Source organism: Bos indicus x Bos taurus, chromosome 15, assembly GCF_003369695.1.
Source record: "Bos indicus x Bos taurus breed Angus x Brahman F1 hybrid chromosome 15, Bos_hybrid_MaternalHap_v2.0, whole genome shotgun sequence".
Lineage (NCBI taxonomy): Eukaryota > Metazoa > Chordata > Mammalia > Artiodactyla > Bovidae > Bos > Bos indicus x Bos taurus.
Genome location: NC_040090.1, coordinates 53475824 through 53497999, shown reverse-complemented (window position 1 = coordinate 53497999; position 22176 = coordinate 53475824). Strand labels below are relative to the sequence as shown.

The following is a 22176-nucleotide window of genomic DNA, read 5'->3' as shown; positions in this document are numbered from 1 at the left end:
TCCATTGGATCATAGAAAAAGCAAGAGAATTCCAGAAAAACATCTATTTCTGTTTCATTGACTGCACTAAAGCCTTTGACTATGTGGATCATAACAAACTGTGGAAAATTCTTAAAGAGATGGGAATACCAGTCCACCTGACCTGGCTCCTGAGAAACCTGTAGGCGGGTCAAGAAACAACAGTTATGGATAGGGAACAATGGACTGGTTCCAAATTGGGAAAGGAGTATGTCAAGGCTGTATATTGTCAACTCTCTTATTTAACTTATATTCAGAGTACATCATGCGAAATCCTGGGCTGGATGAAGCACAACCTGGAATCAAGATTGCTGGGAGAAATATCAATAACCTCAGATATGCAGATGACACCATCCTAATGGCAAAAAATGTAGAGGAACTAAAGAGCCGCTTGATGAAGGTGAAGGAGGAGAATGAAAAAGTTGGCTTAAAATTCAACATTCAAAAAACTAAGATCATAGCATCTGGTCCCCATCATTTCATGGCAAATATATGGAGAAATAATGGAAACAGGGACAGATTTTATTTTCTTGGGCTCCAAAATCACTGTGGATGGTGACTGCACCCATGGAATTAAAAGACACTTATTCCTTGGAAGAAAAGCTATGACACAGCTAGACAGCCTATTAAAAAGCAGAGACATCACTTTGCCAACAAAGGCCCATATAGTCAAAGCTATGGTTTTTCCAGTAGTCGTGTATGGATGTGACAGCTGGACATTAAAAAAGGCTGAGTGAAGAATTGATGCCTTTGAACTGTGGTTTTGGAGAGGACTCTTGAGAGTGCCTTGGACAGCAAGAAAATCAAATCATTCAATCCTAAAGGAAATCAGTCCTGAATATTCATTGGAAGGACTGATGCTGAAGCTGAAGCACCAGTACTTTGGCCACCTGATATGAAGAACTGACTCATTGGAAAAGACCCTGTTGCTGGGAAAGATTGAAGGCGGAAGGAGAAGGGGATGACAGAGGGACGAGATGATTGGTTGGCATCACTGACTCAATGGACACAAGTTTGAGCAAACTCCTGGAGATGGTGATGGACAGGGAAGCCTGGCATGCTGCAGTCCGTGGGGTTGCAAAGAGTCGGACATGACTGAGCGCCTGAACAACAACAAATATACAGCTAAGCCTTGAACAAGGCAAGGGCTAGGAGAGTGACCTTTTACAGAATCAAAAATCTAAGTATGGGGGACTTTCCTGGTGGTCCAGTAGTTATAAATCCACCTTGCAATGCAGGGAACACAGGTTCAATCCTTGGTCGGGCAGTAAGATCCCACATGCCGCCACCAAAGACCCCTCATGCTGAAACTAATACCCGGTGCAGTCAAATAAATAGATAAATAAACATTTTTTTAAAAATCTGAGTATGATTTATAGTTGGCCCTCCATACCCATGGTTCCTTAGTATCCGCAGCTCTGCATCCTCACATTCAACTGTGGATCGTGTGGCACTACAGGATTTACTATTGAAAAAATCCCCAGACAACTGTACTCAGGCTCTTTAAATCCATCTTGTTCAAGGGTAAACACACACACACTAATTGGTTTTAGCTCATGAGACTGGGGATCTGGCCAGTCAAGTCCTGGCAGCTGGCAGATTAGGCAAAAGTTGATGTGGCAGCCTTGAGTCTGAAATCTGGAGGGCAGGTCAGCCGCTGGAAACTCAACTCAATTTCCATGTTGAGTCTTGAGGCAGAATTCCTTCTCCAGGAAACCTGTCTTTGCTCTTAAGGCTTTCAACTGATTGGATGAGGCCCACCCACATTATCAAGGATCATCTCCTTTACTGAAAGGCAACTGACTGCACAATAGACATTAATCACTTCTACAAAATACCTTCACAGCAACACCTACTCTAATATTAGACCAAACAACTAGCAAGGTAGCCTAGCCAAGCTGACACAGAAAATTCACCACATCTGCTATCACTTTGTATTATCACCAAGTGTTGGTGTTTTGACTATGAGAAGCATCAGAGTATTCTACAAGTTTATTCTCCTATATGAACAAGTGACCATAGAGAGGTGACTGGCCATGCTGGCTCCCTGTTTGTTCCTGGGCCCCGGCATTCTCTACCTCCCGCTGCCCTGCTTTGTGTCCCAGGACTCCAACCTCTGGATCAGCCTGACCTAGGTTCCCTCACCTGTGGCTCAGCCAGGAGAAGCAGCAGAGGTCATAGGGCAGGATGAGAGCTTTGAGACCTGGATTCCCTGCCCCTGGCTTCCTTGGTACCATAGCTCTGGCCCCTGGCTTTCTCCCTCCAAGGCTCCAGACCTCCTTGGGCTCCTAGATCACCATTCCTCCTTGGTCCTCTTCAGCCCTAGCTTCTCAGTGTCCCTTAACCCCACGGTTGTTGTTCAATCACCAAATCGTGTCCAACTCTTTGCAATCCCATAGACTGCAGCACGCCAGGCCTCCCTGTCCCTCATTATCCCACGGGGTTTGCCCAAGTTCATGTCCATTGAATCGATGATGCCATCCAACCATCTCATCCTCTGTCACCCTCTTCTCCTCTGCCCTCAATCTTTCTCAGCATTAGGGTTTTTTTCAATGAGTCAGCTGTTCACATCAGGTGGCCAAAGTTTTGGAGCTTCAGCTTCAGCATCAGTCCTTCCAATGAATATTCAGGATTCAATTCCTTTAGGACTGACTGGTTTGATCTCCTTGCTGTCCAAGGGACTCTCAAGAGTCTTCTCCAGCACCACAGTTTGAAAGCAGCAGTTCTTCGGCACTCAGCCTTCTTTATGGTCCAACTCTCACGACCGTAAATGACTACTGGAAAGACCATAGGCCACTGGCACCTCTGTAAATAAGCACTCCTTCATCAAAGGACCTCTGAGTCAGGCTGACTGTTTTCCTGTAGAGATCCTGACGACAATAGCTGTCCCAGATGGGGACCCAGAAAAAATGGACAGTGGATGGGAAGAGGGCCAAAGTAACATGGATGGCACAGGCCTATTTGATCCTTGGGAGAAAGCCCAGACCTCAGGGGGGCTTCCAGTGAAGCTAGGGAGAGAAGGCAGATCACCAGCTACCTTAGGGCCCAGAGCTTTTCTGGGGTGGCGTCTGCATGCCTGGAGACGGTGGTCTCACTGTCTGGGTCCTGGCTCCTGCCTTGTGTCTCCTGCTGGGAGAATGTGTGGACTCCCAGGGGTAGCGGGTGGGGTGAAGGGACCCTGCACTCACAGCCCCCTCTTCTCCTGCACTCCAGAAGCAGAAGCCTCTCTAGCCGCTGCCTCTACATTGGCCTCTCAGGATTCCCGCCTGTCCTGATGGTGGGGACATGTCCCTTCTCCCCCGACTCCATGGCTCTGAATCCCAGGCTCCCCCTGCCTGTCTGGAGAACTCCCCTCTCTTCCCCTTGCATCTCCCTCTTTCCCGCCTCCTGCCCGTCTGCCTTGAGAAGGTTTTTAACTCTTCCCCATTTAAAAAAGAAATCAAAACCACCCCAAGCCCCAGTCCCGCTCCACCTCTGCCCTATTTCTCCTTGTGCCCTCATAGTCAACCTTCTTGCCAGACTCCTCCTCCGCTCCCGCCCCGTGCCGTGGCATTCAAGCCTAGGCTGTGTTGCAATCAGCAGAAGTCACCTGCTCCTGAAACCAGTGGATTATTTCCACCTAAGTTAGGCCCGATTCAAAGTTCTCCCTGTGCAAATATCATCGCCATCCCTTGCCTGTGGTTTTCCACCTCTTGTCCTCTGTGATCCAGCCGGCTTGTACTGTGTGGGCTCCTCCAGGGTGCCACGCACCCTCCTGGCATATGCTGTTCCTTTTGCTTGTACTGCTTATACTCCATTCCTCCTCCTTCCTCTTTGCCGGGGGTGTCTGCTTAGATGTCCCTGCCTCAGAGAAGGCTTTCCTGATGCCTACCGGCAGATTCAGGTAAGGTGTGCCCCTCTGTGGGCCCCATGTGCGTGCTAAGTCGCTTCAGGCATGTCCAACTCTTTGCAACCCTATGAACCATAGCGTGCCAGGCTCCTCTGTCCATGGGATTCTCCAGGCAAAAACACTGGAGTGGGTTGCCACACCCACCTTCAGGGGATCTTCCTGATCCAGGGATCTAACCCATGTCTCTTACATCTCCTGTCTTGGCTGCGGGTGGTTCTTTACCTCTAGCACCACCTGGGAAGCCCTGTGGGCCCTATAGTCCCCTCTGTTTCCCTGAGACACAGGTCCCAGGATGAGGGACTTGCCCCAGGATGGTCCGCAAGCATCACCAGGCCATGAACTTCCTGAGGTCAGGGACACTGCCTGGTCTCTATTGCATTCCCAGCCCCTAGCCTAATGCATAGCTCCAGGGGGTACTCAATTCTCAGCTCTAGATGGACGCGTACACAAAGGGCTCTGACCTCCTATGTGTGTGGGTGGCATGGAGCTCAGATGCTCCAGAGGGCAGTGTGGGAGGTGGGACGTTTTAACCTGCAGAGCTGTCCAGCAAAAGGACTGACAGCCCAAGGCAGTGACTGGATGATTCCAGCTGGGCTTTCCATGGTGAAGTCTGGCCTTTGATGGGAAGCATGGACTAGAAGACCCTACAGCGGCCTGAAACTAACACTCAATATCTCCAACTGGTGTGGAACTGGGGCCCTTGCCTGTGGTTCCCCCAGACATGGACAGGCACCACAGGAGACACTGGGGAGACCTCTCCAGAATCCTGGAAGAGCAGGTGGGGTGAGGGCTCGAGTCAGGATCACACTCCCATCACCACAAGAGGGCGCCTTGGGCTTAGACTTGCCCTGAGTCTGCTGGGGGACTGGGAAACTTACTGGTGGGTTCACTGAGGCATGGCTCTGCAGAAGATGTGATTAGAGTGGCCAGACCTTGGACCAATGCTGGCCCCAAGGTCAAAAGAGTTCATTGGACATCAGAGTTGTTAGGCTGTTTTAAAATTAAATACATATATTATGATCTATTATTTAAGAACTTCGAGAGCAAAGCGGGCAAGTTTGTGTGTACTCCCCCTAGTCGGGGGTGGGGGTAGGGGGTGAGGGGGTGGGGCTCAGCACTGGGGTTGGGGTTCAGCACTGCGGATATCAGGGGCAGGGAACAGCTATGTCCTGACCGCCACGGCCTCTCCTGTCCACTTCCCGAGAAAGCTGCTTTACTCTGGTTCCCAGAGCGCCTCTCACTCTGTCATCCCGACACTAACCCCCTCCAGTCCCATTCTGCCAATACGCCTCCTGGCAATGGTGCCATCAGATGGACTCTAGGTCTGATTTTAAAAGAGGCCCAGGATTTCTTCCTGGCCTCTGTCTTCCTTCCATCTGCTCCTGTGGGAAGCCTGAGCTGAATCTCATTCCCTGTGGTCACCCCAAGGCAGGGGGCTGACCCCCCACCCCACACCCCTACACTCTGGGCCCTACAGCCCATCTGGCAGACAGAAAGAACAAGATGAGACTTGTTACTTGGTGGCCTTCCAGGCTGCCTGGCTTCTCCACCCTTCTCCCAGTCCTGACAACTCAATCCAGCTGACATGACAGGAAATGAGAGTGAGCCCGAGGGCCTGCAGCCAAGGAGTCCACTTTGCTGAGGTGGGGAACAGGGCTGTGGCCCCACCTCCCTGCCCGAACACCTTCTCCAGGGGTAAAGCTTGTTTCCAGAAATGTGTCTGGAAGGGTAGACTTAACTCCCAGAGCCTTCTGTCCTTGAAGCAAAAGAAGTTGACAGCTTGCTCAAGTAGAAATGGGGCTGGGGGGCTAGTGACTTCCTAGAGGTGCGGCCGAGGGGATCAGATGTCACTACAGGAGGACCAGAAGGACCCCAGGAGGGATCCAAGTTGATCACAAACTGGGGACAACAGGATCTTGGAGCAAAGATTTGGCTGCTTTCTGAAAAAGCCCTCCAGCTGTTGAGGGGGTGGGGGTAGAGGAGGAAGGGGTCATTTGCATAAAATTTACATGTGATTTGCATGTGGTGCTTTTGATGTCCAAAGGCACTGAAATTTCCTGTCCTTGCTTCTTTTCTCTTTTCTTCTCTCTGTTCCTTTCCAACCTCCAGGCAATTCCCTATCTCTCTCCTCTCCCCACAGCTTTTTCTCTTCCACACTAAACAGAGGAATGGAGTGAGTATTAAGCCCCAGGGGTTGGGGCCTACCACCTGCCATCTGCCCAGAACTCAGAGAGCTGATTTCAGGGAGACTCTTGAGTGTTCCATAGAAGCACTCACAGTCTCCATGAAGGAGGGAGGGACAAAGGGTCTTTTGCACACCTGTTCCAGTTCATCTAGTGGAAATGATCATCAAGCAAGTCAGAAAGAAGGAACAAAAAGTGTCCAACATTGCCCCTCGCCCCACCCAACTTTCAAAGACCCAGGAAGAACATATGACGAAGGAGCAGAGAGAATAGGGTCTCCTCCTACACTTGCTGTGTGACCTTGGCAAGTCCTGTGCGTGTGCGTGCCCAGTTGCACAGCTAAGTCCACCTCTTTGCGACCCTATGGAATGTAGCCTGCCAGGCTCCTCTGTCCATGGGATTTCCCAGGCAAGAGAATAGAGGGTAGCCATTTCCTTCTCCAAGGGACCTTCCCAACCCAGGGATTGAATTTGGGTCTCCTGCGTCTCCTGCATGGGCAGGTGGATTCTTTATCACTGAGCCACCTGGAAAGCCTGGGCAAGTCTTCCCTGCTTGTGGACCTCGGTGAGGTCCCTCAAAGTCCCTCGTATGATTGTTTCTAGGTTCCTTCTACTTCAAGTGATAAGATCATAGAAAGGAAAAGAAGAGAAGAGGAGACAGGCTCAGACGTTGGACAGCAGGATTAAAAGCACCAGCTTTGGAGTCAGGCAGACCTAGTCTAAATTTCAACTCTCCCATCTCCTAGCTATATTAATCCCCCTGAACTTCAGTTTCCTCATCCATAAAAGAAATCTAAAAATTGTATGCTTCTCCTAAAGGTGTGCGGATGAAGTAAGAAGGCATATGCCCAGCATGGAGAACTTCCTTGATATATAGGAAGTGCTCAGTCAATATTTATTGAATGAATGGGTAAATGAATGAAGGTGAAGTCCTGTCTACCACCTTTCCCCCAACCTCCCATCCTCCATCCAATCTCCCTTCCTGCACACAATCTCCCCTCCTGTGGTCTGGAACCCACAGCTGTCCTTCCACCTATGAACCTATAAGGCCCCATAAGGCCCCATCTCTTCCCCAGTGGCCCCATCCCCAGGAGTTCCACCCCCTCCTAACCCCAGGACCCGAGAATCCTAGGCTACTAGAGCTGGAAGTCCCTTAAGAGTCATTAGGTACATGCTCCTCTGGCTTCTGGAAAAGTAAAGCCCCAGAAAGAAATGTAATTTTGCACATAGAAAAGAGACAGAGGTTCCAGATAATGGTGGTCAGAGAATCAGACCCCTGGTGCACATGGCTATGCAAATAGTATGCAAATAGAGATATGGAAATTGCAAGCACACAGGGGTATATAAACTATGTGCAGGCATTTTTCTAGGATGATGGTAGGTGAAGTGCAGTTGTAGATAAGCAATGGCCTCAGATTTGGGGCAAACCTGAAGTGGAGGAGGGAAAGAAAAGGAAAGGAAAGAGAAGGGAACAGCCTGGCAGTGTCCTGAGGCAGATGGGGGAGGGGACACCCCTGGGTTCACTAGGCCTCCAAAAAGCTACTGGTCTCTTTCCTCTGCCAGAAGAAATAGGAAGAAAGTCTCCTGCCTTCTTGCCAAGGGTGGGGAGAGGAGCGGAAGGTGCGACAGGGGGTGAGTGGTTGTATGGACCCGAAGAGGTGCTTATTAAACACTTTCTATCCTTGCAGGGCTACTGTGGCCCCCACTGAGCCCTTTCTGACACCTGACATGTACCCTACATGGTATTTGGTGCAGTGGGGAAGACAATCAGTTAACAGCCAGGAGGAAGAATAAGAAAAGTCCTACAGAACAGGCCACAAGGGCTATTAGGAACATTGAAGTGTTACAGTAATTTAATAACAGATCAGGTAACTTCTAACTTCAGAAAGGAGGTGGCATCTTAATTATGTACAGAGGGAACAGAGTGTAGAGCTTTCAAATAGGAGCCCTGTTACTTACTGGCTGGGTAACTTTGGCAAGCTAAACCCTCTAAACCTCATTTTCCCCATCTGTAAAACGGAAATATAACAGTCCAATGTGTAGTTGTTATGAGGACTAAACAAGATCAAGTGACTTTAAAGTGCTGGTTAGCACACTGCCTGACACACACTGAAAGCTCAATAAATTCTGGATGTTATGATGGGGATTATGGGAGTGGATGGTGAGTGGATATACCACCTGGAAAAAAATACTGCAAACAATGCATAGAGGCAGAAAAATCCAAGATCTGTTCTGTAAGCAGCTTGATAGGGAGACCTGCCTGGAAAGCAAGGCGAGAGCTGCTTCTGCTGGGGGCACCCAGCTTCCTAGGCTTATAGGCAGGTCGTCTCTTGACCTTGGCACCTCTTACCAGGACCTGAAGAGTGGAGCAGAAGAGTAGGGGAGCTCAGAGGATGAGTCTATGATGGGTGCTGGAGAGAGCATGGAGTGGGAGTCCAGAGACCTACCCCTGGCCAGGATCCTACCCCCAGCCAGGCTCCTTCCATCACTAGGGTACTGTGTTGCCTTTGGACAAGTCACTTCCCAGCTCTGTACATGAGGGAGGTGGCTGCTCCCACAGCCCCTGTCACTCAATAAATAACTTTCACATCATTCTCTCAAAGAGCCTCACAGCAATCTGGAACCTGATAGAGCAGGCAAGAGACAGAATCTTCACCTAGAAAACGTGATAATTAGCTGGGACCCATCCAGGTCCCAGGAGGAGATGAGGATGCATGGGGACTTAGGTGAACTTGGCCACCTGCTAGGTTCCTATCATTAGATGCAGTTAAGATTAGCACCTGTCCCATTTTATGGATGAGTAAACTACGTTCAGGGAGGTGATGAGCTTCCTCTCGTGTTACACAGCCTGCAAGCGGCTGAGAGGTAGAATTCCAACTCTAGATTCTTGCCAGCACACTCTCGTGGCTTCTCCAGACACACCAGAACTCCTCCAAGAGCTGGGGCATCTGTCCAGAGGAAAGCTCAGGCCCCCGCTGGTTAATCCTCCAGGGGTTCCTCAATAGGACGAGCCAGACCAGGAGCCTGGGTGCGGTGGGAAGAGGCCGCCGGCCGGTCTGGGGCGGACAGGTGTTCCGCAGGGTCGGGACCCGCCCTGGCAGCACGGACTGCCCCCTCCGCCAGCCCCCGGCTCCCCAAATGCAAATCGCTGCTTTGCCTGGGCCTGGGGCCAGGCGCGGGGGCCCTGCCAGGGGGCGTGGCCCGCGGCCCCCGCCCGCCGCGCGGCGTGCTCACCTGGGGAGTGTGGCAATCCCGTCGCGCCGAGTGCTGCCCGGGCGGCCGCGAGCGAGCAGCGGAGCGCGCGACGGCGGCGGCGACGGCTCCGGCGGCGGCTCCCGCGGCGGTGGCGGCCGGGGACAGAAGGCAGGAGACCCTGGCTTCCCCTGGGGCCCGGCTGGGGCAGACGCGAGGGGCCTGGGGGGAAGCTGGCTTTGGCCCCGCCTGGGGCAGGATGGTGAATCTGGAACCCATGCACCCAGGTGAGGGGCGGAGGGCGCGAGCTCTGACAGGTGTCCCTGCGTGCGGGAGGGGACGAAGGACAGGGGCGCCGCTCTCAGGGGTGTTGTTCCCCTGCGGCCAGGTGAGGGCGGTGTGGACAGCGGGTCACCCGGGGCAGGCGGGCGCCTGGAACGTCTGGGGGATTGGGGGGAAGAATGCGGGTAGAAGCTACAGCCTAGGGCTGTCAGGGCTTCTGAAGGCTCGCAGCACCCCAAGAGCCACAGCTATGTGGGACCTGAGCGTGCTGGGCTGTCCTAGGCTCGGGGAAGTTGCCTTACTGTTCACTTACTGCAGAAGGGTGGCTCACTGGCTTAACCACGGGTGTGGACCTGGGAGTGTAAAAGTGAGGGAAGTACTTGTATCCACATGTTGATGTTTGGTGTCCCCGGCATTTATATCAAGTAGAGGCCAAATGGACATTTGTGCCGTCTAGGGGTGCCTAGGAGAAGCGAACAGAGCTGGGCATTTACACAGGCACAACCCGGGCAGCTGGTACAACGCACCTATATTGATTAGGGCTTACGGAAGTACGTCTGGTGAATATCAGAGGCGAGTCTACCTGTCCTCAGGTATGTTGGGAGAGGAGGTGGAGCAGACCCCATGAAGGTGTGCCTGCTCCCCAGCTCTGTGGATCTAGGTGGTGGTACAGGCTGGTGCACGGCGGGGTTGGGGAGTCCGTGTGCAGGGGCTGGGCCGGAGCTCTGTGGGACCCCACCGGAGGAGTAGCCTGCTCAGGGGCCTGTGGGAAGTCCTTCCATCTCTTTGTCTGAGAGGGGATGTGAGAGATACATCAGCAGTGGGTGCATGGCAGCGGAGACCCAGGGGTACCCAGTTCCTGTGTTCTTTGTTCCATGTCCCATAGATTTAGATTCTAAGCTCTCCTCTCCCCAGGGGTGGGAACCTAGGCCATAGAAATACTCTTCTGGGAGTCAGTTTCCCCTGCCTGAAAGGTCTGTGAGCACGGAGTGAACCAGGGCCCTCTCCATTCACCCCGCTGATCCCTCCTTCCCCATCCGGGGGAGGACAGGGGCTCCTAATACCAGAGGCTGGACTTGGTGTTGGAATGGGGCTTCTGGAGGTCTGAGGGCCTGAGCAGAGAAGGACTCCAGGTGAAGAAAGCTGAGCCTGGTTTGGCCATTTCAAACCAGCGACTTGCCTCTTAAAGGGGGCAGCACCCAATGCATGGCCTTTATTAAGGACTTCAGGGCTGTTGGTGGAATTTTGTTACCTGCTCTTCTTTCTGGAGGAAGCAATTTTCAAGACCCAACCCAAGGAGCACGGCAGGCTAGAGTCTGGCCTTTTCCTGGAGCGGCCAGTCCTGAAATCAAGCAGCAGTGGTTGCACAGGGGAGACCCAGGGACCCCAGTTTCCCCAGACGTAGTCCTGATGTGGCTGAGAGAAAGCCAGCTGACAGGGAGGTGTTAACTCTGAGTGGATCCCTGGGCACCAGGACGTGCCAGGAAGGGCTCAGTGAGGCGGAAGGAGCCATCCAACTGGGTATCATCCAATGTTTGGGGAAAGTCCATTTCCAGATCCTGAAGCACCAGTATGGAGCTGGACGTGGCCAGGAGCCTATCCTGGGCTCTCGTTCCTCCACTTCCCACCAAGAAGGCCTCAGCACACATGGGGAGCAAGACCTCAGGAAGATCAGAGACTTCCTGGGGGTTTTCCACCTCGTTGTCTTCTAGAGGCTCCTTCTCTGGGGGAAGTGGGAGGAGGGGGGACCCTGCAACCCAGCAGGGAGGCCGTCTGAGGGTGAAGAGGATCTTGCCGAGAGCCCTAGAGGGTGAGGCTGAGGTGAGGAGGCCGAGCCCTCCTTGCCTGGCCTGGGAGAAAGCTCCAGGCTGATGCTTATCAGAAGCCCGGCACCTCCCCCAGCCCTGTCCCCGCAGGCAGACACCGAGGGGTGATTAAGCTAAACCTGAGGGGCACTGCCTCCTCAGGTGGGGTCTGCGTCTACTTGGTGTGGGCAACCTGAGTCATCTCTCTACAGCTGCTTGCTGCCACTCCCCAGCCCACTTCTTCAGCCTGTCTCCCCTTGGGGCTGTCCAGCCTCCCTGTGAGGTTTCTTGGCCCCTCTGTGGTGTCCGGTTCCCCTTCGACAGCACCTCAAAGGGATCGCTCAGTTTGGGACTTTCTGTGAAGCCTCTCTGACTGGGTCTCCATTTGAGGGTTCCCTTTGCTGGGTCTTCTCAGTGGGCTTCTTACTCCAAGGTCATCTTTTTAGGGTCCTTCAATGAGGGCCCTGCTGTGGGGTCTCTGAGGGAGGGTCCATCTATGGAGTGTCTCCTTGTAGGACCCTCTCTCGGATCTCTCAGTTCAGGATCCTCTTTGCGGAAACTTGGTCTCTCTCTCTCTTTTTTAAAATTATTTATATATTTATTTGGCTGCATTGGGTCTTAGTTGTGGCACTCAGGGCCTTTCATTGCAGAACATGGACTCTCTAGTTGTGTGCAGGCTTAGTTGCTCCACCGCATGTGGGATCTTAGTTCCCTGGCCAGGGATCGAACTCGTGCTCCCTGCATTGCAAGGTGGATTCTTTTATTTATATATATATATATATATATACACACACACACATACACACACACACACATGCATACACACACACAATAAATTTATATGTAATGAATAAATATATAATAAATTATATATATAAATATATAATATAATATTTAATATAAATATATTATATATATATATAGTTCCACCTAAAACTATCACAACATTTTTAATTGTCTATACTCCTATATATATATCTAGGAGTATAGACAATTAAAAATGTGATAGTTTCAGGTGGACAGCAGAGGTTCAGCATGCATACACATGTATCCATTGCTCCCCTCCCATCCAGGCTGGCAAGACGGATTCTTAACCACTGGACCACCAGGAAAATCCTGAAATCTGGTCTCTTTTGAACCCTATTTTTCCCCTCCCAGTGGTCCTGTGTCCTGTGGGTACTTTATAAACAGCACTTGCCCTTTGAATCCCCAGTCTGAGCCCTTGTGGATTCTTCCTCCATTGATTTACTACAAGAGTTTGGAGTGGGGTGTGGGCTACCCTGAAGCTCCCCACCTAGCAGCTCCGTTGGCATGTCAGCCCCTGTGCCAGCCCATCTTTTCACTCAGATAACCTGGGTGCCAGCTGTGATCCAGGTCTGCCTGGGGCCTCAGCACTTTGTGTTTTGTAGAGCACCTCTCCTTTGACACAAACACTCGAGCATGAATGAGGTCACCAGACAGGGGGGCACCCCAGCCAAAGATGGGCTCCTCCCTCCCAGGCCCCAAACAGGTGGAGGGGTAGACAAGAGTCAGACAGAAGGCTTCCCTGGGGGTGCAGCTAAGAACCTGCCTGCCAGTGCAGGGGACAGGGATTTGATACCTGGTCCACGAAGATCCGGTAACTAAACTCGTGTACCCCACCCACTGAAGTCCACTCGCCTTAGAGCCTGTGCTCCTCGACAAGAGAAGCCACCACAACGAGAAGCCTGCACAGCCGGCAACTAGAGAGCAGTACCCACTTTCCGAAAGTAGAGAAATTTGATGCGCAGCAACAAAGACCAGTGTAGCCAGGAAAAAAAAAAGGAATCAAAAACCTCAGGCAGAAGAGACAGAAGAGACAGTGGAATTCAGCCTAAGGGGGACACTCAGTTAGTCCCAGGGCACCTCTTGTTTTGCCCCTTTTCTCACTGTGAGCTGTTCCCCATCAGGGTTGGGAAAGAAGATTCAAGTCTCACAGACTGATACCAGTTACGGCTCGGGACCCCAGGGTCCTTCCAAGGTCTCATGAGAGGATGTGCATTTCTCCTGAAGTAGAGGCGAGGGTTGACTCCTCCACAGCAGAGTTGGAAACATGGCTAGCTTAGAAGTAGGACGGTGGGCCCCTTGAATTGCCTCTGGGAGAAGTGCCCCCAGCAGTGGGTGTGGGAGGGAGAAGTCAGGAGGAGCTCCAGTCCCTTCCGAAGAGTTGAAGATGGACCGTAGGAGAGAGGGGAGTGGACCTTTTGCTTTCCCAGCGTCGCCTGGGCCCGGGATGTCCAGGACACTGTGGGCACTGAGCCTGCAGCCTGGGGAAGTGCTGCCCCTCAGACTCTGCTCCTACAGGTTCACACACACATCCTGGTTCACCAATGTGTCAGGAGGGGCTGCTGCTGTGTCATGCCAGGGCATCAGGAGGGCAAGGCCGGCAGCCAACACCTTGCCCCAGCTTCAGAGAATGACGGCGCCAATGAGGCAGATGAGGGGCTGTCTGGTATCTGGGTTCTTACACAGAGCAGCTGAGCCTCCCCAGGGAAGGGAGTGATGGCAAGGAGCCTACTCAGTGCCAACTGAGATAAGAACAGCACAGAAGCCCGGCCCCACCCCACACCTCCCCCACTCACCTCCGGCAAGTGTTGTCCGACAGGCAAAGGGTTACGGCGTCTCAGGGAGTTTCGGTGTTGGCCCATTTTTAGGCTGAGACCCAAGAGCTCATTCCGCCCATCAGCCTCAACCTCCTACCCAACAGGAACAGGCTCTCAGTATCTTAGCATCCTATGGCACTCAAGAGCTTTTACAGATCATCTCAGCCTGCCCCTCCATGCAGACCCACATCTCTGTCCGATCCCGAAGTATCACAATGTCGCTCCCATGATGGATACGTTGAACAAGTAGATGTCCTGGTAGACTGTGGAGCCTTTGACTCCTTCAAAAGTTTTTTTTCGATATGATTAGGACTTCCTTTTATGCTAATTTAAAAGTTCAGAGAGATGGCTTTTGGATAGATTTAAAGATGGTGCAGGGAATGGGTTTTGGAGGAGAGTCTGCGTTATAGGCATAAAATTACGGTTGAGCTAAAAAGTTACCCTTCTTAAATGTCAGAAGTTTGGAATAAGTTGATTCAGAATACTTGGTTATCATCCCAGCCTTACTACTACTTAAACTCTTCCTGTGCCCATGAGCGTTTTTCTAATGAAGTCAGAATTTGGAGAATGCAGATGCCTTCCCAGGTAAAGGACAAATTACGATAATGCTGAGACAGAAAACCAAAGCTGTTTATTGTAATGGGAGAAGGGGACCCCCATTGAAGCTTAAGTATCCAGTTAGTTCACTCATTTATCACAGCTTTCTGTGTGCCAAGTGCTGTGCCAGGCTGTTTTCATTCAAAATCTTACTTGCTCATCACAATAATTCTGGGGAGTATCATTCTTTTCTTTTCTTTTTTAGCTGAGAAAACAGGTTCACATGTGTGGCCAGGGTTCCCCCTGCTAGGTAGGATGGCACTGGGATTAAATCCAGGGCTGTCTGTCTGCTGTCAAAATCTGTGCTCTGAATTCCCAGGACTGCTGAAGCAGGTTTAAAAGCCCAATGAGGGTGAGAACTCACCCCCCTCCCACCCGCTTCCTCGTCAGTCTCTGGTTTTTTCTCAGCACTGTTGAGAATCCCTATGGGGGAGTGTGACTGAGCCTGTCTGTGGTAGGCAATGCCCAGCTCAAGGGTGGGACTTCATTGGTGGGACAAAGCAAAGCCTGTTTCCCACTGGAGCAGAAAATGAGGACTAGCAGAAGTCCTTTGCAGGTGTGTCCAGGTGGCCCACCCTAGTTATGCTGATGCATGGCAGACTATACAGAAAGTTTCAAACTGCAGCAGGAAGAACTTTGGTTAAGCTCGAGAAATGCTTTCTCAAGTGTCATGCGCTGAGAAGGGTGGCCAGTGTGGTTGCAGGGTTTCCCCTAGAGGTCTGTAACCACACAGGACAGCATGGATGTCTGAGGCAGGCTATACGGAGCTCCACTTATTCATCTGGGAGTGGTCACTTAGGCTGATCTCAAAAATACTCCTCAAACTACAGCAGCTCCTAAGGTTGCTTACCCCCACCCCTGCTGCTGGGGTGTTCCAAGGTCTGGAAAGCCTTGGGACTCCCCATCTCTGTCTTGCTTGGCGTGACAGTCACCCCTTCTACATTGCAGTCACTGCTACCCCTGGGACCACAATTTAAATCTCTGCCAGAGCCACACACGTCATTGCCCTAAACTAAATAAATAAATGAGTTTCTTCCCGCTTTTCCCCCTGGGGGAGGTCCACCCTTCTGCCTCATCCTGATCCTCTCCAGACCTCAGGCATCCAGACTGCCAACTGCTTGATTACCTGATGCAAATGAAGATGGCCTGCTTACCCGACATTGGCTGGGGAGCTGGGTATGCAAATTGGCTCACCCAGACTTTATCAGATTTGAAAGAGTTAAAATGCTGCCCCAGAGAAGAGGGTGGGGGTAAGGTGGGTGGGTGGGTGGGGAGTCAACCCAATTTGAATAAAATATTCTTCTGTCTTTAAGGGCTTCAGTATTTGAGTGGTTTAATAAGGAGAGGAGTCTAGAGAGTTAGTTCAAAGTTACATCTTTCCTTCTCTCTGTGCACCCTGGAGGGGACTTAGGGGCCTCTTAGGTAGTGGCAGCTGTCTGTTGTGGGTAAATGTTTAATTTATTGAAATGAAGCAGGGCAGACAGGCGAGACCAGAAGCACTTGGGGACTGAGACAGGGGGCTTGTGTAGGTCTTCTCTCGCTGTGGGGCACTGACCCAGTCACCACCCCTCTCTTACTAAGAACTGAAAATGCTGAATGAGTAGAAGAGAAGGTAAGGATTCCCAGAGAGGGCCACACAGATACTAGGGTTTGATCCCTAGACAGTGGGCTGGCCTCTGAGAATCAAACAGAGAACAGAGGCAGAAGGGCAGGCCTTGGTTCAAGCGTACTCTTACCTCCCAGGTTAGATTTATTATAGTGGGGGTTGGGGGCAGGATGCGAGATGGATTTCTTATGCTGCTTTAAAAATTACTTACATTCTCCAGATGCCAAATGAAGTGAGGATGAAGAATGGGAGACATTCTCCCCCATGCTCCACCCACCCTCTGTTGTACCCTTCCCCTTGTTTAAATTTTTACCAGCTGAGCCAGGCGATGGAAAGTAGTGGCAACGAATGATACAAAGTGGGAGAGACCCTACAGTAGCCGGAAGAGGGGGGAAAGGAGGCTAGCCTGAGAGAAGAGTATATGTGTCCCCAAGCTTATGAATATTCTAATAGTTGTACGTTCAGGAATCAGGAATTTGAAAGTCTGATGGTTGTTGTAATTACACATTCATCTTCACTGTTTAGTTACAGCCACATATGTCAGAGCGAGAAAAATTGTGACCTGTTATTAAAATCGGTTGTGTTTTCCCTGCAGATATAAAGATGAGTGGGGACGTAGCAGATTCTACAGATGCTCGAAGTGCTCTCAGCCAGGTGGAGACAGGTAAAGGTCTTCTCTTCTGGGGACAGAGACAGAAAAGCAAGGGTGGGAGAGGGTTATTGGAATTCATCGAATAATGAATCTCTTATTCATTTCTTGTATCCTTTCTGGCTTGGTCTTTCAGCCAATCAGACCCAAAGGCTGAGTCAGGAAGCGAAGAGGTTCCCTAGAGATGTGGGTATGACCCTTTGAACAGTAGACATTGGTCTACAGTAGAACAAAGTCTCTGGAACGAGGCCTTAGATCCTTAGAAACAAACAAGTTAGGGAGGAGATTCACTTCTTCTCCCCCCGCCTTTTTTTTGTGCCTGCACCGTGCAGCATATGGGATCATTAGTCCCCGTACCAGGGATCAAACCCACTCTCTGCTGTGGAAGCTTGGCATCAAACCACTGGACCCCCAGGAAAGTTCCGAGATTCACTTCTTCATTTGCCATTCCAAGACCCCTAGAAACAGCAGGCTGTGTTCCCAGCTGCTACTGGCTGACGGAAGGCAGAACCTGTCTTTGGTAAATGGGAACTAAGGCCTTTTAACCCCAGATTTCTCAATAATCCTACTCAAGGATCTAACCAAAGAGGCCCATGTACAAGTGTTCGTCTTCCAAATTACATGCATGTGGGTGGTAAATAGACCCAGAAAGGAAGGCTTAGTGCCTGGAGATGATTTTGCTTTGTGAATAAGAGAAAGAGAACAGAAAAGAATTGAGAAGAAAGTTTCATAGCTCCCTGCTTTTAACTCTGTCATCCTTACTTTGAAAGCTCCATATAATTAAAAAGAACTTAAAGAAAGATGAGTATAAATTGTAACACCACCAAATAACTTTAATAGCATCCCAACAAGACCTCAATTAGTCTTTCATCTAGATCATTAGAGGCGTAAAAATTAGAAGTGGAAGAGAATCGATGTCCCCCAGAGCTAAAATCTTTTCCCAAGTCTTCAGGTGCAGTCTCATTCCATTCTTTTTTTTTTTTTTTTTAGTATTTATTTATTTGGCTGCACTGGATCTTAGTTGTGGTACATGGATCCCACGGGTTCTGTAGGCTAGGCAGGCTGGCTTAGTGGCCTTGTGGCGTATGAGATCTTAGCTCCCAGACCAGAGATGGAACCCATGTCCCCTGCATTAGAAGGCAGATTCCTAACTACTAGACCACCAGGGAAGTCCCAGTCTAGTTCCATTCTTAAATCTAAAAGGCTCCGGATCAGGGACAAGAAAACTGAGAGTCTTGTGGAGGCATCTGTAGGATATATTTCCCATAAACTTTCCTGCCCGCCCCGCTCCCCAGTTTAGTATTGATACTGTCTGTCTGCACAGGTGGTGGCACAGGTTTTCTATTTTGCTTTGTGTCTGGGGACAGTTAAGTTAGGAGAGGGTGGGCCAATTGCAACCATTTGCCAATTGATTTATTAGCTGAGAATGTGTTACTATAGGGTCTATGGAATGGGGCATCTTTTCTTCCCAGTTGTGAAGAAAATTGCCTTTTATCTCCAGAACTCAAGCAAGGCTTTCAAATGAGTTCTCCTGAAGAGTATCAGGCCTGTCTCTGTTCTGAACACTTCCCTAGAAAAAGGAGCATCCAGAAGCCTTGTTTCAGGGAAGCTGGGCCACCCTCCCCCTGTAGCAGGCTGGCTGGAGCCAACTCTGCTCATCTGGCCGAGTATATTGTCCCAGGTATGTGAGGACACAGGTAAGAGAATGTCCATATGGATGGAAGAGTGCACTTAGCAGGCTAGCTCTGGGGCCCTGTTATTAGTTATGGGACCAAGTCAAGGTGCCTGTGTCGGGAGTGAGAAGGACCTATAACAAAACCCTGAAAAGTGAGCCAGGAGGTGGAGGGAGTTCAGATCCTGAGTAGGGATTGGTTGTTTAGTTGTTCAGTTGTGTCTGACTCTTCGCAACCCAGTGGACTGTAGCCCTCCAGGCTTCTCTGTCCACGTGATTTCCCAGGCAAGAATACTGGAGTGGGTTGCCATTTCCTTTTCCAGGGGATCTTCCCAACCCAGAGATCGAACCCAAGGCAAATTCTTTACTGCTGAGCTACCAGGGAAGTAAAGAATCCGCCTGCCAGTGCAGGAACTACAGGAGACGCAGGTTCGATTCCTGGTCAGGAAGATCCCCTGGAGAAGGGAATGGCAACCCACTCCGGTATTCTTGCCAGGATAATTCCGTGGACAGAAGAGCCTGGCAGGCTACAGCCCATAGTGTCCCAAAGAGTCAGACATGACTGAGTGGGGTTAGGAAGGTTTATTTTCTATAGGCCATCTCCATGGTTCTGGCCTCCTGTCTGGGAGTGTAGGAGCTCGCACAGACTAGGTTGTAGGTCCAAGATCTGAACATAAACTGGATCTTTCAAATACAACTGTCATCCCAGTGACTGTCAGTTCAAAATGTGACCTTAGACCACTTTGCTTCCCCAAGAGGCAGGAACAGATGACCTTCGATGAGTATGGATTTAGAATCAAACAGATGTAGGGTAAAGAAAACAGCTTTCCTGCTTACTGGTTGTGTGATCTGATAAGTTAATTTAATTTCATCTTTTTCTCTTTTTTATTAAATTTATTTTTGTCCATTGATTTGGCTGCACTTAGTTGATTAGTTGATTATTGATTAGTTGTAGCATGTGGGATCTAGTTCCCAGGGACTGAACTCAGGCCCCCTGGGTTGGGAACATGGAGTTATAACCACTGGACCACCAGGGAAGTCCCAGTTCATCTCTTTTAAAGGGGACAATTAATGTCCATCCTTAGAGAGTAGGTTGAGAGCTGAGATGTTTAAAGCCATTAGCACAGTTATGACAGCTGTGGCCATCATTTCCTCGAATGGCATCATCAAGGTCTTGTGATTCTGGGGTCTTCCCTGGTAGTTAGCAGTTGGGGCTCTGAGTTTTCACTGCAGAGGCATGGGTTCAATCTTTGGTGGGGGAACTAAGATCCCACACGCCATGAGCCTGACCAAAAAAAAAAAAAAAAAGATGCAATGTACATAACGAACCTTTCTGCTAAGCGTTTTGGGGCTGCAGGTAGCTCGAGTGCCCTCACCCCTTCCGTCAGGCCTCAAGGGTCAACCTTAGATATTGATTTTGCTCCTTTCTTCCACCACTCAGGGAAGAATTCTGTATGGGTCCTACACTCCAAGGAGACCCGTTAGTCCATGTTGTCTGGAACACCTCTAACCCCAGACCCTTCACTTTTAGGGGCTCAGCTTGGTAGCTGGTAGCATCCATGCTTGAGTGATTGTCAAATTACTGCATGTCTTTAAGGGCAAGAAAAAAAGAGGTAGCTAATTAAAGTAACCAAACTTCCTGGAAAGTCGTTCTGACTCATTTTTTATGAAGGAAAGCTCATGGTGAGTCACAGTGGTTACCAACCTGGTTTAATGGCTTCCTTTGGATTTTTGAAAGGCGGATTACCCTTCCAGGCAGTGCATGAATTAAGGGGTAGTTTGTCTCTGGGTTTTAAAGGAACTATAAACAAGGGTGACCTAGAAAGCCCCAGCTCCCAGAGAACACCCTTGGTGTTGTGTGAAATCCCCAAGGGGCACATGGTGGGAGCTGAGAAAGGGAAGTGAATTTCCCTTTCACCCTGGCCAGACCGACATAGGAGAGCGTTCTCGGGTCCAGACACAGACCTCCCCGACTGGTAGAGACCTGGCAAGGCTGCTCATCCTTCTCTTCCCTGCCGTCTGGGCAGACAGGTAAATTCAGAGTGTCTTTGTGACAGCATGAAGGACCAGAGAAAGCTCCCGATCCCTGTCCAGTGCTGTTTCCACACCGCCCAGAAGACCGGAACCGAGCTGTTTCTATTGTAGCTGTTTTGTCCCTCAGTCGTGTCTTGACTCTTTGTGACCCTGTGGACTATAGCCCACTAGTCTCCTTCTGTTCATGGGATCTTCCCAGGCAAGAAATACTGGAGTGGGCTGCTGTTGCCTTCTCCAAAGCTGGTTCTAGACTTCTAAACTTTTCTGAATCCCTCCTTTGAATCCCTGTTTTTACTTTTCCTTCGTTCTTAAGCTGACATCATATACATTTTTTTTTTTCTGTTCTCACTTGAGTGGTTGATAAGAAAATAAGATTACCCACACTTCAAAAGCCCCTGGCTCTGTACTGACCAACCCCAAGCACCCACGCAGCTGACCCTATGACTTTTGACCACACCGATCATGATGTAGCTTCCAACACAGGAGAGGACAGATGGGGTGGTCTTGGAAAGAGGAAGATAAAGGCCAGTCACATCCACGGAGCTTCCTTCCCGTGCCCAGGCCCATGGAGCCAGCTGTAACTACATCACCTCATTTCATTCTTACAATCCACGTTTTTATCAGTGAGGAAATCGTGACTCAGAATGAGAAACTAACTAGCCCAGGATCGCACAGTTTCTAACCAGGAATCAAATCGGGCCTGCCTGACTCAGGCTATTAACTCCCTGCAGATTACTGGGCAAGTGTTCCCTACCTGGATGTTGATTTTCCTCCCCATTAAGGAGGATTTGGGGGCTTCTCAGTGTAAAGAATCAGACAGGTGAGGAGGGTTGTGGATCCCTGGGATGGGAAGACCCCCTGGAGTAGGAAAAGACACCCCACTGCAGTATTCTTGCCTGGGAAAAATCCCATGGACAGCGGAGCCTAGCAGGGCACAGTCCACAGGGTTGCAAAGAGTCGGACATGACTGAGCGACTAAATAACAGCAACAAAGGAGGGTTCGGGGCTGGATAATCTTTAAGGGCTGGATTTTTAAAGATGAGTACTCAGCTCTGCTTTTCAAAAGTCTCATTCATCGGTTCGCACACCCACGTGCTGCGTTTGTGTGTGGGCCTCCTCAGGCCCGAGCTGCCTGTGCACCCCATCACCTGCCTCAGCCCCTACATCCCCTCTCGGCCCACTCTCCTCTGACTCCTCCAGCTGCCTTGCTGAGTTCAGGCTCCGATCTCTCCTCTGACCTCGCTGGCAGGTCCCCTTGTGTCAGAACCTGGGTTCAGAAAGATGAAGAAACAGTCCCTGTCTTCAAGGAGCTTTTCTCCGGGACTTCAAGGTGGAGTGGGTAACAGGGCCAACTTGTGTCTGCCAGGAGCGCTTTTGAACAAAACATTTGGCCTTTACAACAGTTCTGTGCAGCTAGATGGCACCATCCCACTTTGCCGATGGGGAAATTGAGGCTGGTTAGCAAATTTCCCCAAGATTCTGAATCTAGCAATTGACATAATTAAACCTGGGTCTTTCTAGTGACTTTTTAAAAAAAAATAATTTTATTTACTTACTTATTTTTGGCTGTGCTGGGTCTTCGTTGCTGCACAGGCTTTTCCCTGGTTGTGGAGAGTGAGGGCCACTCTC

The 22176-nt window shown here is 50.3% G+C and overlaps 1 protein-coding gene across 1 annotated transcript in view; it reads left to right on the top strand.

The window, feature by feature from the left end:
* Positions 1-8237: 8237 nt before the first annotated feature.
* POU2F3 (POU class 2 homeobox 3) overlaps positions 8238-22176 on the top strand; it is an 89038-nt gene continuing 75099 nt past the window's right edge. Inside the window, exons 1-5 of the mRNA XM_027562084.1 lie at positions 8238-8250; positions 9095-9568; positions 15678-15836; positions 16788-16856; positions 18416-18538. Of these exons, the coding sequence (XP_027417885.1) occupies positions 8238-8250; positions 9095-9568; positions 15678-15836; positions 16788-16856; positions 18416-18538 (838 nt within the window). The remainder of the gene's footprint in view (positions 8251-9094; positions 9569-15677; positions 15837-16787; positions 16857-18415; positions 18539-22176) is intronic.